The 21,660-nt window shown below is 44.8% G+C and overlaps 1 protein-coding gene and 1 long non-coding RNA gene across 4 annotated transcripts in view; both read right to left on the bottom strand.

Moving 5' to 3' along the window:
- Positions 1–21,660, bottom strand: part of LOC311614722 — a 520,998-nt gene that overhangs the window by 112,312 nt on the left and 387,026 nt on the right. The gene's annotated exons all lie outside the window — the stretch shown is intronic.
- Positions 1–21,660, bottom strand: part of PCYT1B (phosphate cytidylyltransferase 1B, choline) — a 93,550-nt gene that overhangs the window by 28,249 nt on the left and 43,641 nt on the right. For all 3 annotated transcript variants that reach the window (XM_084869714.1, XM_084869713.1, XM_084869712.1), the window contains exons 3-5: positions 17,363–17,479; positions 7,266–7,417; positions 4,761–4,839 (exon numbers count right to left, since the gene is read on the bottom strand). In XM_084869714.1, coding sequence (XP_084725840.1) covers positions 4,761–4,839; positions 7,266–7,417; positions 17,363–17,479 — 348 coding nt within the window. The remainder of the gene's footprint in view (positions 1–4,760; positions 4,840–7,265; positions 7,418–17,362; positions 17,480–21,660) is intronic.

Here is a 21,660-nt window from a genome sequence, read left to right as displayed (position 1 = left end):
CCAGCCCTTCCTTTCTGCCTTGACTCCTTCCTCACTCACATCAGCCATATCATTCCTCATCCTGCACCATCCAGCTTCAAGGTCATGCCTCTGGGAAGTCTTGACAACACTGGGCAGAATCCTCAACATCTGAGACAGGCAATGAGTATGGTGTGCCCTGCAACTGAAGAGCACCTCCCACTAACGGAAGTGTTCCCAATGTCTCTCTCCTTGTGGAAAGAGAACATTCTGGAAGCACAGGTTATACCTTCACTGTCTTTGCATCCCCAGCACCAAGGTTAGTGCCCCTGGGTCTGGCACATGGAAGGTTGCTCAAGAAATGCAAATTAAATGAGCAAATGAAGAGAGAATAAAACGGAGTCAATGAATTGGTCAGATCATGGCAACTCCCCTTCTTTCCCAAGGAAGTCTGCGTCATGTGATACTGAAGGAAAAGAAGAAAAAGTGTTCTATTTTTGTTTTCTCTGACCTAAAGGCGTGTTTGTGGAGTGCTAGATGATTTTATCTCCCCAAGTTTGTTCTACTCTGGATGGTGATATCCCCACTCAAAGGCCCTTTTGTTTAGAATACGTGGGACTGAGGGGAAAAAAAAAAAAAGGAGAGGATGCCAAATCCCAATAGAACTTGCTTAAAGTCCTCAGATATGTATGGGTATGCCAATACAGGGCTAAGAAGCGGTCACAAATGTTATCAAAGACAAGAATCTGGTTTGTGCTTACAGGTGTCAACTGAAATGCCGTGCTGGCAATTGAGATCCTTCTACCCAGTATGATTATGGCTACTCAGTCAGAGATGCCAGGCATGGCATGGCATGATGGACAGAGCCTAGGGACCATGATACTGGCTTCTTGGTTTGTAGACTTGGGCAAGTTTCTTAAGCCTCAGAAGGCAAGTTACTTAATCTCAGTCTCCAAAGCTGAGAAATGACGTGGCGATAAGATGACCTTGGGCTCATCCATGCTACTTCCCTCTCCTCACTCCTTATCCCCAATTTCCTTCCAATCACCGATCTAAATGTCTCCCCAACTGATGTAATTGTCTCCATTCTTCAATTCTAACCCAATCTAATGCCATCCTTTGCCAAAATTACAGCAGGAGCCTCAATACCACTCTCCAGCGATGCCATGTCCTTGGTCCCCTCAGTTAGCTTTCCCCAGAGCAAGAGCTCAGAGCAGTCTTTCAAAATGCAAGTTATATGCCTATCCAACACGCTTCATTGGCTTTCTACTGTCCTCTGCATTTAATATGTTTTTATTGACTTCAGAGAGAGGAAGGGAGAGGGAGAGATAGAAACATTAATGATGAGAGGGAATCATTGATCGACTACCTTCTGTATGCCCCATACTAGGGATCAAGCCTGCAACCTGGGCATATGCCCTGACTGGGAATCGAACCGTGACTTTCTGGTTCAACCACAGAGCCATGCTGGCCAGGCTACTGTCCTCTGAATTTAGATTCAAATCCTTAACCTGGCTCTGCAGCAGCTTGCATTATCTCTTCCCTGTGCTTTTCTCCAGTCTCACCTCAGATGCTCTTCACCTCCTTCGCTCGCTAAGCCAAGTCCCTGTGCTACACAGGGGCAGGGGGCACCATTCTCATTGTAGTCCATGGCACTGGGCAACCGTCTGGCCCTGCCTTGGTCCAGCCACACTGAACTTCAGTGTCCTGAAAGGGCTGGCCCCTCTCTTTACTCTGCCACAAACCACTCCACCTGGTTAAGTCTTGGTCATCCATTGGGTTTCACCGTTAGCGTCACTTCCTCAAGGAAACCTCTCAACCCCTGACTGGGTCTTCCTGTTCGTTATTTCCCTACCAAGGCAACTGCCTGCTCTTGTCCTTCAGATATTCCAAGGTCTTTATAAAACAACTCGTTCAACTCCTGCCTCCTGGCGTGGCTATAAGCTACATGAGGAAAGGCGCTGCTCGTGTCTCATTCTCTTCTCTAGTCTCAGCACCAGGTGACAATTGGGCACTTGTAGGGACATTTGGTGAGTGAGTGACTAGATCAGGGGTCCTCAAACTTTTTTAAGTGGGGGCCAGATCACGGTCCCTCAGAGACCTGGAGGGCCGGACTATATGAACTACTAATTCCTACTGTAACACCTTGGCTGCGCTCACTGCCCAAAAAACCTGGCGGGCAGGATCAGACTCCCCTGGGGGCTGCATGTGGCCCGCGGGCCATAGTTTGAAGACCCCTGGACTAGATGAATATTTATCTCTAAATGCCCTTCCAAATCCAGTGTTCTCTGAATCTATCAAGGGGGGGAGGTAAATTTCTAGTCTTCTGGCCCCTCCCAGGGAGTCCCTTTTTTGTTTGTTTTGTTTTGTTTTGTTAGGGTTAGAATGAGGGTTCGGGTTAGGGTTAGGGTTCGGGTTCGGGTTAGGGTTCAGGATGTCCCTTTGGAGCTTGCTTTGGAGATCATCTGCATGTTCGCAGTCTCAGCAGCAGGGTGGCACTGCTGATGTTGAGACAACGCATCCAGTTTCTAATATTCTGTGACTCAGAGGACAGAGTTGGGGTTCCAACGAGACCAAAAAGGTCCTTTATCACCTTCTAAAAAGGGGGCGGAGGGTGCAAACATCTAAATGTGTGGATATAAACAACACTCAAGTGACCCAGCTGTGCGGGGTGCTTTGGTGGGTGGAGAAGTCTGAGTTTTCCCAAAAACAGGAAGAGGGGACCTGAAATGACACCTCGCTGAGAACAGCAGGGAGCCTTCTGGTGAGAAGTATGTGCCATCTTTCAGCAGACAGCTATTTCACTCTGCTCCCGCCTGCTGAGATGTGAAGAAGATTCTCTAGCTATTCCTGGACTTGAACACATCCCTGAGAAACTGGTGCCACGAGCTCATCCTTTCTTTGAAGCCACAGGGTGAGGTCTCTGTGGCTGAGGAACTAAAAGTTGGCTTTGGGGAGAGATTTGCTTTGGCTGCTTGGGAGGTAGGTCTCTGAAAGAAGCCAAGCCCTCTGCTGATATAATGAGGCACCCGGCTTCCTCCACATCCTAATTATTGCTCTGCTAAAAATATTCAGTAATGAGTATGATCAGAGAACCTTTTTTATCATGCTTTTCAGAATCGCAGCGTTTGGTTATGGAGCTATTTTAAGAAGCAGCAGAGCACATGTTAATGAAGAAAACTTTCAACAGTAGTAGGCGATATTAGAACGAGGATGATGTGGACCTTACGGTCTACTTCATTTAAGCCTCATCTTTTCATCCAGCTTTGCGGCAGGATTTTGACACCTAGCTTTGATAAGCAGGGTACTGTAAACTTTAATTCATGCCCGTTATTCCTCCGGCTTCATTTAACGTGATTTCTGTCATTGAACGTATACCTCAAGTAAAAAAGCCAAATGTGGGGGCTGAGGCCATTCTGAGCATCTTTCTCCCACAGGGAATACGCTGGCCTCCTCTATCTGGACCCTAAACGGATCTCTGCTGTAGGTCTCCATAGGTGAGGACTCAACAGAGCAGATCAATGGACCGCCAGAATGGGTCCCTGTGCATATGAAAAGTCACCATAGGCTTATGCCTGTGCTCCCAGGGCAAGTACAGTGCCATCTGACTATTCAATGTGGAGATGAGAATTGTGGTGAATTAAACAGGAGCACAGTTCCCATCCCCTGAAATCTGGGCTGGCCTTAGAGACTTGCTTATGACAAATGGACTGTAGTATAAATCAGAGGTCGCCAACTGGTGGTCCGTGGAGTTGGATGCAACAATGTTCCAGGAGGAAGAGAGAAGTTGATGAAGGAATTAACTCCAGGGAGTCTGCAGTAGAAGGAAACCCATCTCCCCATCCGCCCAATAACACCCTTGAGTTGATCAGAGTCTCTGACCTTGACAGAAAGGCTCAGTGACAAATGGGACAACTTCCAAAGCTCAGGCACTGTGTCTGCCCTCCATAACACTTGACAGTTTTGGTTAGAAAATATAGGGTGTCCCCACTTTAACAGCTGCTAGCTCCATTTTAAAAAATGAAATGTATTTAATAAGCACTGCTTTTATCGTTATTCAAAGTGTGTGTATACAACTTTTTGGAGATGTCCTATATTTTGCCGGAATCTACAAAACTTATCCGTGCTTTCTGTCCTCTGCATGCGGTACTCTGAGGATATTATTGTCACGTGACAAGATGATACACGGCAGGACTGACTTTGCAGACAAGGAGTCCAGATGGTTCATTAGCCAGTTATCTGCCGTCTTCTGGAAGGAACTTTCTTGGGAGGATAAAATAATTTCGTTGTGAGGACTTCGTTGTGATGAGGAAAATGATTGCCCTTTACACCAGCGGATCCTGTGAGTTTAGTCTGATGGGGCCTTAAACCGGAAGTTGAGTACTTTGGGGCTCAGGTTAATTCCTATCTAAATACCTAATTTGTGTCTGCACCATTTAGCACATGTGAACAGAGGCTTGTAAAGTAAGGTGACCAGACGTCCCGCTTTTGGCGGGACAGTCCCGATTTTTAACAATTTATCCCACGTCCTGCAGCGTTTTAAAAAAGTTTAAAAGATTTTTAAAATTTAAAAGATTCTTTCCAAAAACTGGGACTTTTTTGAAATGCTGCAGGATGCGGGATAAATTGTTAAAAATCGGGACTGTCCCACCAAAAGCTGGACGTCTGGTCACCTTATTGTAAAGGCTACTAGGAAGACCTCTGAAATGCCAACTTGTATGTCTATACTGGAGACCAATGCCTATGACACACTAAACCTGATTCTGGTGCCACAGTAGACAGGGGAGCCCAGAACCCCTCACCTGCTTCCTTTATGTGCTTGTAAACATCATCTGAGCCAGCAGATGAGTACGGAATGTCATCATGGGCCACGAAGTCAATCTGTTAGAGAGAGAAGAGTGACGTCACCACGGGGGTGGATGTGCATGTCCGCAATTTGAAAAGGCCTTTCTGAAATAAAGCAGCTGTAACAAAGCAGTTGAAATAAGCGGTAGATAATGTGGCTTGGCATCCTTGACTGAAGGGTATTGCCAGCCGTCCCCATGTCTGTGAGATAATGGGAACTGGACTGGTTTCTCTCCTTCACTAGTTCCCCTTGCTCCTACCTCTGACAGTAGGTTTTCTGGGCCTCCTGTTTTTCTGCCTCTAAACTGTGTCCTTCAGAGAACTCATTCATTCTGCACATTTGAGTCACCGCTGCTATGATGAGGAACCCAAGTCTCCATTTCCTGTCCCATTGACGGCAATAGGCAGTCACACTTGTGCCATCTGACACAGGGCTATGGAAATGAATTTAGTCTGATGAATGGATTTATAGTCTCTTTTCTCATTTGATTTTTCATAACCACACTGTGAGGTAAGTAGGGCGCATATTATTATTTCAGTTGGGACATAAGGCTGCTGGATCTGGAAAACTTACCTGATTTGCCCTAAGTCACACTTTCCTCTTTTACTACCCATCGCTCTCTCTTTAAAATCCATCTATCTGGAATTTCATTCATCCTGAAAACTGGTGCCTCCTTCCAATGGCACCTCCATTTTCCCAGTTCACCTAGGCCCCAAACACCTTGGAAGTGGCCTCACTTCCTCTCTGTTGCTACTACACTAATCCAAGGTCTGACCACCTGATTATTGATATCCATTTGTACCTCACCTTCCTCACTACAGGCTCCTGTCCAAGTCATTCCTCTGTCGCATGAGGGCTCTTCCTTAAACAGAATTTTCTCTTTGTCATCCTTGTGCCTGCTGACTTGACTAGTTCTATTTCCTCCTTCATCAAGCAAAACCTCTTTACCTACCTTTCAGAGCCCTTTATAACATACCTACACTCCACCTTGAGAGGTAGTTTGGAATAGCAGTTTAATTTGCATGGATATGATTCTTGCCCCACCACTCACTAGCTACATAACTCACAAATTGGTGGTAAAGATTAAATCCGGATTTCTCAACGTCATACCGGTGACATTTGGACCTAATCCTTCTTTTGGTGGGGTGTCTGGCCCGTGCCTTGTAGGATGCTTCGTAGCACCCCCAGCATTTACCCACTAGATGCCAGTAGCAACCCTCTGGTTGGGATGGCCAAACATGTTTCCATGCATTGCCAAATGTCCCTTGGGGGCCAAGTCGCTCCCATTTAGGAATCACTGAATGAAATGATATAATGATGTTTAAGCGTTTACAAATAAGAACTGGCACACAGTACTCAATGTTAGTTATTATCATTCTATTCTTAGTACTCAAACTTATTTCCTCCACCTGTCTAATATATAACAATAACAACTTCTCAGGGTAGCCATGACATTGAATACCATTTGTATAAGAGCAAAGCACTCAGCACCGGGCTGGGCACATAGAGAATAGTCAGGAGTGGCAGCCATCATCACCATCACGAGTACTTCCCTAATGCCTAGCACAAGTTGAATATACAATAGATGCTTAGTAAAAATGTGTCAGTGATTGCTGGAAGTAAATTATATTGTAGTTCTTCCTCTTTTTTTTCTTTTTATTCTTGCTGGGAAATTGTCTCCTCTGCTATTACCGATGCACATTTATCAGTGTTCTCTATTCTCTTCTGCATGGTGAATTTAAAAATAGACAAGAAAACTCTTAGAACTGCTTAATCTTATTTTTTTTTTGTGCCGCGTATAAAAGGGAAGAATAGCTCCTAATGTGGGTCTGGGAGGGAGATACAAAGCACATAATTTGATGCAAATCAAACGAATTTTTCATGTTTTCCACTAATACAAATCTTATATCAGTAGGAGTCTCGGGGTCACAAAATCATAGCTATAAAGTTCTTCCCTTAAAGGCTGACCCCTGCCCTTCTGGATAAGATGTGTGTTCATTTGTTCCATGAAAAACGCTGCCTGTGAATCTATAAGCACAAGTAATGACAGTGGTGATGGCGATAATAATGACACTTCTGGAGCTCTTGCTATGAGCCAGCCACTGTTGCAAGGTTTTCACTTAGATGAGCTCATTAGATCCTCCAAACAGCCCCAGGAGGAAAGCACTAATAGCGCCCCCTTTTACAGTTGAGGTGAGTTCAATATTTGCGTTCAAGGTTAGGAAGGGATAGAGGCTATAGTTGGACCTGTTGGGGTCTAGTTCCAGACCCCACACTGAAGAAGTGAGAGGGTGTCAGTCCCCAGGATCGAGCAGGAGAGAGGGGCTACATCGAGGGACACCCCATGGCCGTTCCTGAAGTTACCTCTTTTAGGAATCGGTAGAGTCTTTGGGCATTCTGGGTATTGGCTGCAGAGCCAGACCTTATTTCTGCGACTTAGAGAACAGGAAAGAGTAAGTACCTTGTGTTTCTCCAGAAACTCTGGTGTGAGCGTCCACGGAGCATCACGGATGACTTCGTCTACGTAGCGACAGTGTCTGAGAGCTTCGTAACGCTCTGCTTCATTCATCACGGTAAAACCTTTGAATTTGTGGGTAAGGTCGTCACTGCAAACTGAAACAAGCAAGGGCATCAAATGCTGTTAGCTGGCCCGGCCCCCAGCACAGCCTTTAGGTACCTCACAGCTTCTTTAGCAAGACAAAAGGCGTTCCGGCCTGCTATTTGCTTTGCATAATCGAACTCTGTTTTCTATGGCACAAAGGCTCAGGAAAGGGAGGCGAGCTGAAATCCAGCAGCAATCAGAATTTCATTTCAGTGCTAATTACAACCGCATTCTCCGCGGTGGCTTTTATTAAAATTACTCTCCACACTACTAATGTGACTTTCATTTGCTTTGTATTTCCCTAGCCCATCCTTCAGGGAAAATGGCTATTTAGATATAAAATGATCAAGTACAGAGACAGAGAATGGAGAGAAAGGAGAGGAATCAAGAGGCCTGGAGGTTTGAATAATCAGTTCCAATTCCTTTATTAGATCACTGTACCTAGTAACCAAGTGTGACTCATGTGCGTAGGCACATGTGTAGCATACTTCTGTTTCCTGGCTTGAGGACCAGCCCTGACACATCCGGCCACACAATCTAGAGGAGGAGGTCATGAAATACAAAGTCTGGCCCTAACCGGTTTGCTCAGTGGATAGAGCGTCAGCCTGTGGACTGGAGGGTCCCAGGTTCGATTCCGATCAAGGGCATGTACCTTGGTTGTGGGCACACCCCCAGTGGGGGGTGTGCAGGAGGCAGCTGATAGATGTTTCTAACTCTATTCCTCTCCCTTCCTCTCTGGTAAAAAATCAATAAAATATATCAAAATAAAAAGAAATACCAAGTCTGCTCTAGCAGAGTTCATTCTTCCCACATCTCTTATCTTCTCTAGAGCTCAGGTTTGTTCTGAACCCTCACATGGGGCTAGTCATAACCTCCACGATCAGCCTTAGAATGGAGTTTTTGAGGATTTACATAAAAGTGCTCTGAAACAAAGGGCACAATAAATACTATTCCTTATCCTATGCAGCATATCTTGTTTGTTGGCAAAGGCAGCTTTCCGGAGCTTTACTACATGTCAGGGGAAAATGTCATTGTGGGTACAGTCCGTATGTACCAGTATACCATAGTAAGAGTCTTGCTGCAGTGGTCAGATTACCCCGACTGCTGCTGCTTTTAAAAATAAAAAAAATTAAAATAAATAAAAAAATATATATATTTTATATTTTATTGATTTTTTTACAGAGAGGAAGAGAGAGGAATAGAGAGATAGAAACATCGATGGGAGAGAACCGTCGATCAGCTGCCTCTTGCACATCCCCTACTGGGGATGTGCCCGCAACCAAGGTACGTGCTCTTGACCGGAATCGAACCTGGGACCTTTCAGTCCACAGGCCGACGCTCTATCCACTGAGCCAAACCGGTTTCGGCTTAAAAAATATATATATTTTTTTATTGATTTCAGAGAGGGAGGGAGAGAGAGAGAGAAACATCCATGATGAGAGAGAATCATTATCAGCTGCCTCCTGCACGCCCCCTAACTGGGACTCAAGTCCACAATCCAGGCATGTGCGCTTGGCCAGAATCGAACCTGGGACCCTTTAGTCCGCAGGCCAACACTCTATCCATTGAGCCAAAACCAGTTAGGGTTGCATCTTTTATTTTATCCCAGCCCCTGGCTTCCTTGCTGTTTCCTGAAGCCACTGGAATACTCCTCTGGAGGACAGGGCTCACATTTCCCGTTCCCCGAACCTGGACAGCTCTGTTCCAGTTATCCAGAGGGCTCCCTCCCTGCCTCCCTCAATCTTCCCCAACCACCCTCTTCTAAACTGTGACCCCACCACTGCCACTGGCAGTCCCAGTCCCCTCCCCAGTTTACTTCTTGCCATGCACTTGTCATCATATAATTGTCTTATTTAATTTTGTTTATGGTTGATGTTCTTCTACTAAAATATAAGTTCCCTGGAAACAGGAACTTTTTTGTCTCTTTCATTTTCTGACGGCCCATAGTAGGCTCATAACAAATATTTTTTGAATGAATTAACAGTGCCCGGTATACGTATATAGACTAGAGGCCCGGTGCACGAGATTTGTGTACTGGGGGTGGGTCCCTGAGCCTGGCCTGCGCCCTCTCGCAATCCGGAACCCATCAGGGAATGTCCATCTGCCGGCTTAGGCCCAACCCACAGGCAGTCAGACATCCCCTCTCGCAATCCAGGGCTCTCAAAGTCTGGGACCCCTCGCTCCTTACTGCCCGCCTGCAGCAGAGGCGGGAGAGGCTCCCACCACTGCCGCTGCGCTCGCCAGCCATGAGCCCGGCTTCTGGCTGAACAGTATTCCCCCTGTGGGAGCGCACTGACCACCAGTGGGCATCTCCTGCATTGAGCGTATGCCCCCTGGTGGTCAGTGTGCATCATAGCAACTGGTCATTCCACTGTTTGGTCAATTTGCATATTAGGGTTTTATTATATAGGCTGCTCAATAAATGTTTACTATGATTTAAAATAATAGATGTCTATTTATCTGCAGGCACATTTCAACACCATACATGCAAATAAGATGTCAGTGGGTCTCTAGATACACACGCATATGCCTATATATCTCCTCTACATATTTCTTTAGATACTATATAGACATATATAGAATACAATAGAGAAAGAAGTATAGTGGTGGTTATATTATTATAACACCATCAGCCACATGAAAACCTTGATGAGTAGCAGAACTATCTAAGGACATGGTTAAATATAAAGATGAGTGGGCCCACACCCCATGATTTTGACTCAGTGGGTGCTATGGTCTGAATGTGTCCTCCCCAAATTCATATGTTGAAACCTTAACTCTCAAAGGTAATGATATGGGAGGTGGGCCCTTCAAGGGTACAAAGGTCATGAGGGTGGATTAGTACCTTATAAAAGAGGCTCCAAAGAGCTCCCTAGAACCTTCTACCATGTAAGAAAACAAGGTGCCAGCTATGAATCATGAAAAGGCCCCTCACCAGGAGATCATGTCAGCACCTTGATCTTGGGCTCCTCACACTCCAGAACCATGAGACATAAACTTTGGTTGTTGTTAAGCTACCAAGTCTGTGGTATCTTGTTGTAGTAGCTAGAACAAACTAAGACACTGGGTCTGGAGTGGGGCCCAGGCAGCTCCATTTTTCACGAGTTTCAGGGAAAATTCTGAAGCATAAAACATATGAAAGCCCCTGAAGTATATTATGAACATCTTGAGTAAAGAGCCCAGCCGGTTTTTGAATCACCCATCATGCCCAGCTGTCAGGGGGGTGGTGTGCGGGGCAGGGAGTAGGGCCATCATGACGGTGTTATGCGTATTGATTCACTGACTGTGTTAGCTTTTGAGTCCCTAAATAGGAATCATTTATGAGCCAAGCTATACAATTTAAACATTGATCTAAGACTTTAAATGTTCTTTTAGGTCTTTACTAAAATACTACCTCAAGATTCATATTGAGCAGAAATGAATTTCAGATCCATCAATTTTCTATTTTAAAGAACACAAAACTAGCCCTAGCCAGTTTGGCTCAGTGGATAAAGCATTGGCCTGCAGACTGAAGAGTCCCAGTGTTCGATTCCCATCAAGGGCACCTACCTCAATTGCAGGCTCCATCCCAGCTCTGGCCGGGGAGCCTGCTGGAGGTAACCAATTGATGTGTCTCTCTCATACAGATGTTTCTGTCTCCCCCTTCCCCTTTCCACTCTCTAAATATCAATGGGAAAATATCCTCGGCTGAGGATTAACAACAGCAAAAAAGAACTTAAAACTAGGCTGGGTTACATCTCACCCCCCTTTAGGTCCTGCACCTGAGCAACTTCTATAATAGATGGCCGAGATAATGGCCTCCTGACCAAGCACAGAGAAAACAAACATCCTATTTATGCCAACAGAGGGTCCTATTTTCATACCCCAGAAGTGACCTCAAGAAGCAGCTGAACATGCTGACCAGTTATTGTCTAAACATTAATTACACCCAGAGCAGCACTGTTGTTCTTGAGTCTTGGCAAATGCATTCTGACAACCAGATGGAGACCTCGGAGGCATGGTGTTCCATGGATGAATTCACTGAGCTATCTGGGAGCTCATGGTGCAGCTAACCGATCCTGGCAGCTCATTGTACTCCAAATATTACCAGTACCCCTACACTTACTGGGTTATCACTTCGTAAGATACACTGAGTGGCCAGATTATTATGTTCTCTGAACGCAAAATAATCTGGCTGCTCAGTGTGTGTGTGTGTGTGTGTGTATATATATATGAGGCCTGGTGCATGAATTCATGTATGCATGCATGGGTGGGGTCCAGCCAGCCTAGCCAGGGGGAGGAGACATGGGTGATTGGCCGGCCTGCCTGCTGGTTGAACTCCTGGTCGAGGGGTCAATTTGCATATTAACCTTTTATTATGTAGGATATACACTGAGTGGCCAGATTATTATACGTTCAGAGATCATAATAATCTGGCCACTCAGTGTATATTACTGTGTAATCACTAACTGAAGTATAATTGAAAAATATTTATTTTTTTTTTTAAGTTATAAATTATAAAAAATATTACCAGTACCTCTAGGAGAAAAAATATAACATAGGGATTGGACTTTGGATTTGCTTTGGGTTCTAATGCCGGCTCTGTTGTCCCTGGGAAAGTTACTCAAACTCTCTAAGCCTCAGTTGTCTGTCTTTAAAACATGGCAAAGTTTTGAGAATTAAATTCGATCATCTGTATGAGCTCAGTAACGTTTGCCATTTATTTATTTGTTTTTAAATATATTTGTATTGATTTCAGAGAAGAAAGAAGAGGGAGAGAAAGAGAGAATCATTGATCGGCTGCCTCCTCACACCCAACACTGGGGATCAAGCCCACAACCCGGGCATGTGCCCTTGACCGGGAATCAAACCGTGATCTCCTGGTTCATAGGTCGACGCTCAACCACTGAGCCATGCCGGCCGGGCTGTCATTTATTAATAGTAGTAGAAATATAGGACCACTGGTGGCAATATTCCTTTGTGTTTTGGGCTCTGTCTTTTCCCCGCCTCCACTCCAAGCAGGTCTCCAGCCTCTCCGTAACAACCCCTCTCCCCACAAAAGTTGTGAAGTTCATGTTGCTGGCAGATAGCACGCCCTTCTGGCTACTGTTCCCTACAGCCAGAGATCCTGGGTGGGTTTCTGTGAGGAAGACACAGAGAGAAGATTCCTCCAAATGAGGAGGAATTCCTTCAACAGGCTGAGGAGCCCAAGGCAGCAGGTGCCAGTGGCAGGGCCTCTGGGAATGAGGGCCATGCTGCCCTGAGCACTGGGTTCTGCCTGGGCACCGACCACAGGCGCCTCACCTCGCCCAGGGGACCTGCTCCCTTCTAACCATTTTGAGGGCTGAAGAGTGGAAGCCCCTCTCTTGTTTCTGTAAATATTTTGAAATTTTGTTTGATTCTTGGGGAGCCTAAGAGAGCCCAACAAGGACTGGACTGAATTTCCTACCAGTCAGGCAAAATGCAGTCTCAGAGGAATATTTCATTTCAATTAAAATACCATAGAGCCCTAACCGGTTTGCTCAGCGGATAGAGTGTCGGTCTGCGGACTCAAGGGTCCCAGGTTCGATTCTGGTCAAGGGCATGTGCCTTGGTTGTGGGCACATCCCCAGTGGGGAGTGGGCAAGAGGCAGCTGAATCGATGTTTCTCTCTCATCGATGTTTCTAAGTCTCTATCCCTCTCCTTTCCTCTCTGTAAAAAAATCAATAAAATATAAAAAATAAAATAAAATAAAATACCATAGAGCACAAACCCACATTTATGGGCAATGTTGGTGTCTGCTGTAGTCCGAGTAGCATAGGTTTATTATTGTCTCTTATTCCCCTCCTATGAGACAATTAAAACAAACCAACAAGCTCTCCAATATAAATTTTAATTCTTTGACTTGTTTTTAAATGACTGAAATTTTAAATTAAAATGGAGAAAACAGCCCTGACTGGTTTGGCTCGGTGGATAGAGCGTCAGCCTGCAGACTGAAGGGTTTCAGGTTTGATTCCGGTCAAAGGCACATAACTTGGTTGTGGGCACATCTCCAGGAGGGGTGTGCAGGAGGCAGCTCATCGATGTTTCTCTCTCATCGATGTTTCTAACTCTCTCTCTCCCTTCCTTTCTGTGAAAAATCAATAAAATATATTTTTTTTAAATGGAGAAAACAGCTTTACAAAGGGATAGTTTTCATTCGCTAAAATAACAGCAGCAAGATAAGCTTGCAGAAAACCATTTTCAAATTGGGTCTGTTTCTATGTAGTAGGTAGCTATGCTATCTCTCCCAGTATTGGCAGGAGGGCCTTATATGGCAGGTGTCCTGTGAGACTGAGTGGTGCAGGCTCCTTGATCCTCTAGCTGGGTGCTCCGGGAATGTCCCTTGTGTAGGTTATGAGGTAAGTAAGTCTAGATTCCTATTGGCCCGTTCATGTGTGTGATCGACCCTCAGGCTGGCTGGCTGGGTCTGGTGCTTGCCAAGATCTCCCTAGGGATATGCTGTGTGTGAAGCTTGTTGGATCCTGCTCTGATGGTGTCTGAAGCTGGCCACTGGCTGTGTTGGTTTCTGGGGCCTCTTGGGAGGGACTCTGGTGCAGGCCAACGCAAGACGCTGCCTGGGACTGGTCCTTGGCAAGCTGTTTGGAGCTACAGATGATCCCCCGTTTGTGGCTGCCTCTTCGTGGCCTGGGGGCATGGAGGAAGGACCGAGGTGCACACTGCCGCTGGCTTTTGCCAGCATGGGGCCCAGGGGCGGGTCAGCAAAGGTCCCAAGGCACCCCAATATCCACCTCCACCTGTCGGCTGCCTGTTCAGCTCAGGCATTGAAAGAGCCTCCGGCTGTATTCCTCAGCAGGGCATAAGCTCCATGGGGTGAGTAAATTGCTTTCAAGTAAGAGAGTAAGGGTTCCAATTAAGAGTCATTTGGTAAGTCTTGGTAAAGCCCTTTTCTTATGCTTCCCAGAAAGAGAGAAAGCAAATAATTCTAATAGCTTGGTAATAAATCTGTTTGTAGGTCAGGTCATTTCATATCCATTGCTTCCAAGAAAATTGAAAGGAGATCTCAATACATTGTCACTGGGTAGACCATTACAATTATTACTTATGACAATAGAAATAAATTATTTTTGTGACATTTGGAAAATAACTCATGAATTCAATAATTGAGTGGCATCATCATAACAAACTTCTTTCATCCCCATCTAAATATTTTTGTGAACAAAATACACCAGCACTTATATCTATAACAAGAAAATCCTATATAATAAAAGGGTAATATACAAAGCTACCAAACAGAAGAACTACTGGTATCTATGAAACACACTGACCACCAGGGGTCAGTGCGCTCCCATAGGGGGCGCCCCCTGGTGGTCAGTGCGCTCCCATAGGGGAAGTGCCACTCAGCCAGAAGCCAGACTCAGGGCTGGGGAGCACAGCGGCCAGGTATGGAGGGGGAGGGGGAGGGGGCTCTCCAGCCTCTGCGGCAGCACTAAGGATGTCCCACTGCGGCTTAGGTGGGAAGCAGGCCTAAGCCGTCAGTCGGACATCCTCCAAGGGCTCCCGGATTGCGAAAGGGCACAGGCCCGGCTGAGGGGCCCCCTCCCCCTCCAGTGCACGAATGTCATGTACCAGGCCTCAAGTATAGGAATAAAACCAATGTTAAACTATGTCTCATTCTAGCAATAATAAATTCACCCACAAATAATGAGATCCCGCTCATCTCATTTAACACCAAACAGGTTGAATGTTAAAGAGAACATTTGAAAAGACACCAGAAGTGAGGGGAAAACACCTTACTAATTACAAGGTTAAAAATTACATTGAACTTCTCCACAGAAATAATGCAAGCAAGAAGAGAATAGGGAAATATTTAGTGTTGAGAGAAAACAACCCACCTACCCACCTAGAATTCTGTACCCTGCAAAATTATCCTTTAAAAGGAAAGGAGAAATAAAGACTTCCTTAGACAAAAATTGAGGAAATTCGTTTCCAGTAGACCTGCTTTGCAAAAAGTGTTTTAAAAAGGTCTTCAGAGAGGGGGAAAAGTTCTTCAGAGAGAAGGAAAATTATGTCAGAAATTTCAATCTACACAAAGGAAGAACATTAGAGAATGAACAAGTTAAGATAATTTTTATTTGTCTTATTCTTTTTTTAATATATTTTATTGATTTTATACAGAGAGGAAGAGAGAGATAGTTAGAAACATCGATGAGAGAGAATCATCGATCAGCTGCCTCTTGCACACCCCCTACTGGGGATGTCCCGCAACCAAAGTACATGCCCTTGACCGGAATCGAACCCGGGACCTTTCAGTCCCCAAGCCGACGCTCTATCCACTGAACCAAACCGGTTTCAGCTATTTGTCTTATTCTTAATTCCTCTAACAGATAACACTTTGTTTTAAATAATAACAGCAAGAATGTAGTCAATTATGTATGACATATATATGCTTATATATAAGTGAAATGAATAACAGCAATAATTCAAAGGATAGGAGGGAGGAATTAGAAATATTTTATTATTATAAGGAACTTGAACTACTGGTATAGTGTTATTTGAAAGTGGACTTGGCTTAGTTAGAATGTATATTGCAAATTCTAGGTCAACCACTAAAAAAGTGAAAAAAGAAGTATAATTGATATGTTAAGAAAGGAGAGAAAATAGAAGAATGCCTGGCACATAGTAGTATCTCAATAAATAGTTAACTACTTCTTTAACACACTGTTTATAAATTCAACTAATTGAATATAGGCCACTGATGTTAGTACATCATTCTCAGAGCTATGTCACACAAAGGAAATAGACAATGACCTTGTTTAACCTTTATCATTCTGAACCCCTTTCAGCTCTCCAAGATTTGATATCCAAATTATATTGCTTTTCTCCTAACCCTCTCGAAAGTTTTAGGAACATAAATTGGATCAAGTCTCAAACACAAGAAGAAAAGCATTAATGGAAAACAGGAAGAGCCCCAGCTGGTTTGGCTCAGTGGATAGAGTGTCGGCCTGCGGACTGAAGGGTCCTGGGTTCGATTCTGGTCAAGGGCAGTTATTTCCGTTGCAGGCTCGATCCCCAGCCCTGGTTGGGGTGTGTGCAGGGTGGGGATAAAGGCGGGCAACCAATCGATGCATCTCTCTCACATAATGTTTCTCTCTCTGTCTCTCCCCCTCCCTTCCATTCTCTCTAAAAATCAATGGAAAAATATCTTCCGGTGAGGATTAATGGAAAAGGAAGGAAGGAAGGAAGGAAGGAAGGAAGGAAGGAAGGAAGGAAGGAAGGAAGGAAGGAAAGAAGGATAAAGCAGTTACTCTGTCTCTCTCAGGGGATTAGTGATGTATAAATCACATGATATAATTCCACTTCAGTTTTTGAAACCTCATTTTAAATTTCAGGCAGCAAACTTGTAAGCCAATATGGGCTAAACTGGGAGAGTTAACAATGTGAAATTTTTAAAATATATATATTTATTGATTTTTTACAGAGAGAAAGGGAGAGTTTGAAACATCAGTGAGAGCCAAAGCCGGTTTGGCTCAGTGGTAGAGCATTGGTCTGCGGACTGAAAGGTCCCAGGTTCGATTCCGGTCAAGGGCATGTACATTGGTTGCGGGCACATCCCCGGTGGGGGGTGTGCAGGAGGCAGCTGGTCGATGTTTCTCTCTCATCAAGTTTCTAGCTCTCTATCTCTCTCCCTTCCTCTCTGTAAAAAAACAATAAAATATATTTTTTTAAAAAAAGAAAAAAAAGAAATATCAGTGAGAGAGAAACATCGACCAGCTTCCTCCTGCACACCCCCCACTGGGGATGTGCCCACAACCAAGGCACATGCCCCTGACTGGAATCGAACCTGGGACCCTTCAGTCCACAGGCCGATGCTCTATCCACTTAGCCAAACCAGTTACGGCACAATGTAAAATTTTAATAAAACTCTGAAAGGGGTCCTGTAGAGAAAGCACATTATGAAGGAGTTTTCTAGACAAAGAGAAAATGCACTTCTTACCTCCTACTAGTAAGTAGCTGTTTGGAAACAGTGTTTTTGCTTGCATAAGTGCCCGTGCGTGGCCCGAGTGAAAGAGGTCAAATATCCCATCGGCATACACCCTGACGGGTCTGTCAACTGTGGGAGAAAGAAAGCATCATCAACAGAGCTGTAGACTAGGACATCCGGGTTACCTGACTCTCCCATCAGTATGGCACTGCGGGAAGGTTTACCTGGATTAAACACAAGGTCTCCGTACCATCCATTTCCTATGAATGCAGGAAGTTAATTTTACAAGGAGATTCTTCTGCAGACGTCGGAGTGGAATGGAAGCATAGCAAAATTAAGACTGACCCGGAACACACATTTTGAGGCAGCAAGGAAGACCCACACAGAGCACTGGGACTTCTCTTGGCCCAGAGTGGAGTCTCGGGCCTGAGGCAGCACATTCAGACAGACCAGGAATAGCCATAGGGTTGGCAGGGTCAGTTCGGTAACCAAGGCAGGGGTAACCAAGGAGCTCAAGGAAAAGAACAAATGACTTCATCCTTGAGTCTGGCAGTTTGAATGAAGATGCTGCGTCCTGTGTCCCAGAGACAGTGCTGTGCAGGAGTAGCTATGCACCTTTAGAGAGGCAGTTATGCACCTTAAAAAAAAAACACACACATATATATATATATATATATATATATATATATATATATATATATATATATATATATAATTGATTTTTCACAGAAAGGAAGAGAGAGGGACAGATAGAAACATCGATGAGAGAGAAACATCGACTCAGCTGCCTCCTGCACACCCCTTACTGGGGATGTGCCCGCAACCCATGTACATGCCCTTGACCGGAATCGAACCTGGGATCTTTCAGTCCGTAGGCCGACGCTCTATCCACTGAGCCAAACCGGTTAGGGCAGTTGTGCACCTTTATTCCAAACTCCAAGTCACACTGGCAGCCTGCAGTCTTGGTAGGAATATTTATACTGCAGAAATTAGCAAGTGCCTATGTCCCCCTGGAGGGCCAATTGTTAAGCACTTACCAGCATACTACTGCACAAGGGTCACTCCCTAACATCTTTGGGATCCATGAGCGATGTGGGAGGAGGATACACGTGCCCCAAAGAGAGGAGAATCGGGGTACAAAGGTTACGTGTGGGGGTGGGCCTCAGGTTTGGAGGCGAGTGACCAACACTAGGGTCCTAAGGACAAGAGTGAAGAGGCCACAGCAGACACCCTCACAAAGGCATACAGAGCTCTCAGAAGTACCTGCCATGGGGAAGAGGGACTCACTTCAGCACAGCCCTCTGGAAGCTAGGAGACTGCAAATGCAGGCTAGAAAATGCAGGATGACCTAAACCCTCAAATAAGAGGGCTATATTAGCCGAAACCGGTTTGGCTCAGTGGATAGAGCATTGGCCTACGGACTGAAAGGTCCCCGGTTTGATTCCAGTCAAGGGCATGTACCTTGGTTGCGGGCACATCTCCAGTGGGATTGGGGGGTGCAAGAGGCAGTTGATCGATATTTCTCTCTCATCAATGTTTCTTACTCTCTATCCCTCTCTCTTCCACTCTGTGAAAAATCAATAAAATATATATTTTTTTAAAAGAGGGCTATATTGGGGGTACAGAGGTTGGGTACCAACTTTTACACCATTCTGGATTTTCAACAAAGGAACTACAAATTGAAAATATGGCAAATGACAAGATAAATATGGCAAATTGAACACACCACCACCACCACCACCACCACCACCACCACCTCCCCCGAAACACAAGAATTACAGAGAAAAAAAAGGAAAAGGTAGAATACCCCAAGGCAGAGGGAGTTAGGAAGGCAATGACAGTGAATGAGAGAGGTCCCTAACATTTTGGAAAGTTGATTTTCAAGTGCAGAGTGCCCACGGCTAGCCAGACTCCAGGGTGGGGCATGTAGGCAAAGGGACTGCTGGTTTGTGTTTTCTGTAAGCCTAAGGCAGTGGTCGGCAAACTCATTAGTCAAAAGAGCCGCAGTTTGCCGACCACTGGCCTATGAGTCTTAGGGACTTTTTCAACTACATGCGTGAATTATGTTAATGCTATAAAAATACAGTTTAAAAAAGAATGCAGACTTTGGTTGAGTGCTCTTGAAGACTTAGATTTAAAGTTGTGATTATTTCTTGATGTGGTACAACCTCATTAATTTGGAACATACATTAAAAGAAATGTTACATTACTAGATTCAGATGGTAAAATATTTCTCATAAATTTAATTTCTCTAATAAAAAAATCTTGGGGCTTTATGTCAGACAGGGTATTGCAATTATTTCCAATTATATAGCATTTTAAACAGAACAAACAGAACTGCCTTCACAGGATTATCCTGTATCCTAAATAAGGCACAGTAAATAGAAAACGCTCTGAAATAACAAACTGCCTAACGAGGGATCCTTGGTTTCAATGCTCTTATTCAATTTGCATTCAATTGAGGAAAATTTGTTTTAAAGTTGTAAACCCCAGAGGAAAGCAGATGGCAATTTTGCAGAACTTTTCCTTATTGATTCAGAGGCGATCGAGATAAATGGATTCAGGAAGCAGGGAGGAAAGAAAAGTAAAGAAAGATGATATAATTACAGAGAAAAAAGGTCATTTCGGAAATCTTTGAACGGTATTTGTGCAGTTGATTTTGCAATAAGCTCACTTTTACAACTGTAATGTGTCAGCAGTTCCCAGATTGGGAAACTCTACAGGACCAAAAGTAAAAACAAAACAAAACAAAACAAAAAAAACACACAAAAAAAGAATCCTGCCTCTTAACAAATAAACTTCAAGAGAAAAAAAATGAGAGAGAAATAGAAGGAGGACCTGCAGATTAGAATAAATTTAAAAGACACATCAATGTATTGTAATGTATAGACATTATTTGGATCTGGGTTCAAACAAACTATATATAAATGATGACACAAGACAATTGGGAATGGTAACACTGAATATTTGATGATATTAAAGCAGGGGTCCTCAAACTTTTTAAAGTGGGGGCCAGATCACGGTCCCTCAGAGAGCTGGAGGGCCGGACTATATGAACTACTAATTCCTACTGTAACACCTTGGCTGCGCTCACTGCCCAAAAAACCTGGCGGGCAGGATCAGACTCCCCTGGGGGCTGCATGTGGCCCGCGGGCCGTAGTTTGAAGATGCCTGTATTAAAGCATTACTGGTAATTTTTTCAGGCGAGATAATGGTACAGTGCTAATGCTTTAAAGAGTTGTTTTATATACTAGTATATACTCACAACTATTTATAAATGAAATGAATGATAGGAAGCCCTATCATTCAAAGAATTCCAGAGGAAAGAATAGACGGGGGCATGCATGGGGCAGACTCAGGTAGTTTCATCATATCGTTCTGGTTTTGTGTCTGTTTGAAATGCTCCCTAGTAAAAACGTCAATAGAATGTGGCTTTTTAAAGTTAGCTTGTATATTTAGTTGCTTTCATCCTTTGTGTGAGGGTTCTCTGGACATCCTTTAGGTAACTGGGGACTCTGCAGAGCATCTGTGTTGGGAAATACTGGCGTGTGAAGCTGAGGGATTGGCAATTATCACAAAGCAGAGCATAGCGAGTCCAGGGCCGTGCTTTAGAGACCTTGGCGTCTCCCAATGCCTTCCGCCTGCTGGTGTTTGCACGTGTGTGTGACCGCCCTCCGTCTGGGGCGTGAGTGGGATCCGTGACTTGCTTCTGATGAGTACAATCTGGCCCAGATGAGAGATGGCACTCCCATGATGATGTGACAGTACATAGCTTGGTGGTTGTGCAGAAGCAAGCTGCCAGAATGGGGCAAGATGGTTGTGGCCTAACAGGAGGCTGTGGGCCCTTGTTCCCAGCAACCGGCTGGATTTACAGCTAAAATACTGTGCAGTCAGCCAAAACCGGTTTGGCTCAGTGGATAGAGCATCGGCCTGCGGACTGAAAGGTCCCGGGTTCGATTCCGGTCAAGGGCATGTACCTTGGTTGCAGGCACATCCCCAGTAGGGGGTGTGCAAGAGGAAGCTGATCGATGATTCTCTCTCATCGATGTTTCTAACTATCCCTCTCTCTTCCTCTCTGTAAAAAATCAATAAAAAATATAAAATAAAATACTGTGCAGTCAGCTTGAAAAAACAAAACAAAACGAGAGAAGTGCAGCTGATTGGGCTGATTGGGCATATTGTATCTGAGGAACACTGGGGAAACCATGTGGAGAATGGGAAGAGAAGGGGAGTCCCTGGGAAAGGGGGACCCCCCCCCCCCGGGAGAGGGCCCCCCCCCCCCCCCGGAGCTGGTGCTCAGCTGAGAGGCT

The sequence above is a fragment of the Pipistrellus hanaki genome (genome assembly GCF_964339955.1).
Source record: "Pipistrellus hanaki genome assembly, chromosome: X".
NCBI lineage: Eukaryota > Metazoa > Chordata > Mammalia > Chiroptera > Vespertilionidae > Pipistrellus > Pipistrellus hanaki.
The sequence above is the reverse complement of the archived record's forward strand: the minus strand, read 5'-3'. Positions and strand labels throughout refer to the sequence as shown.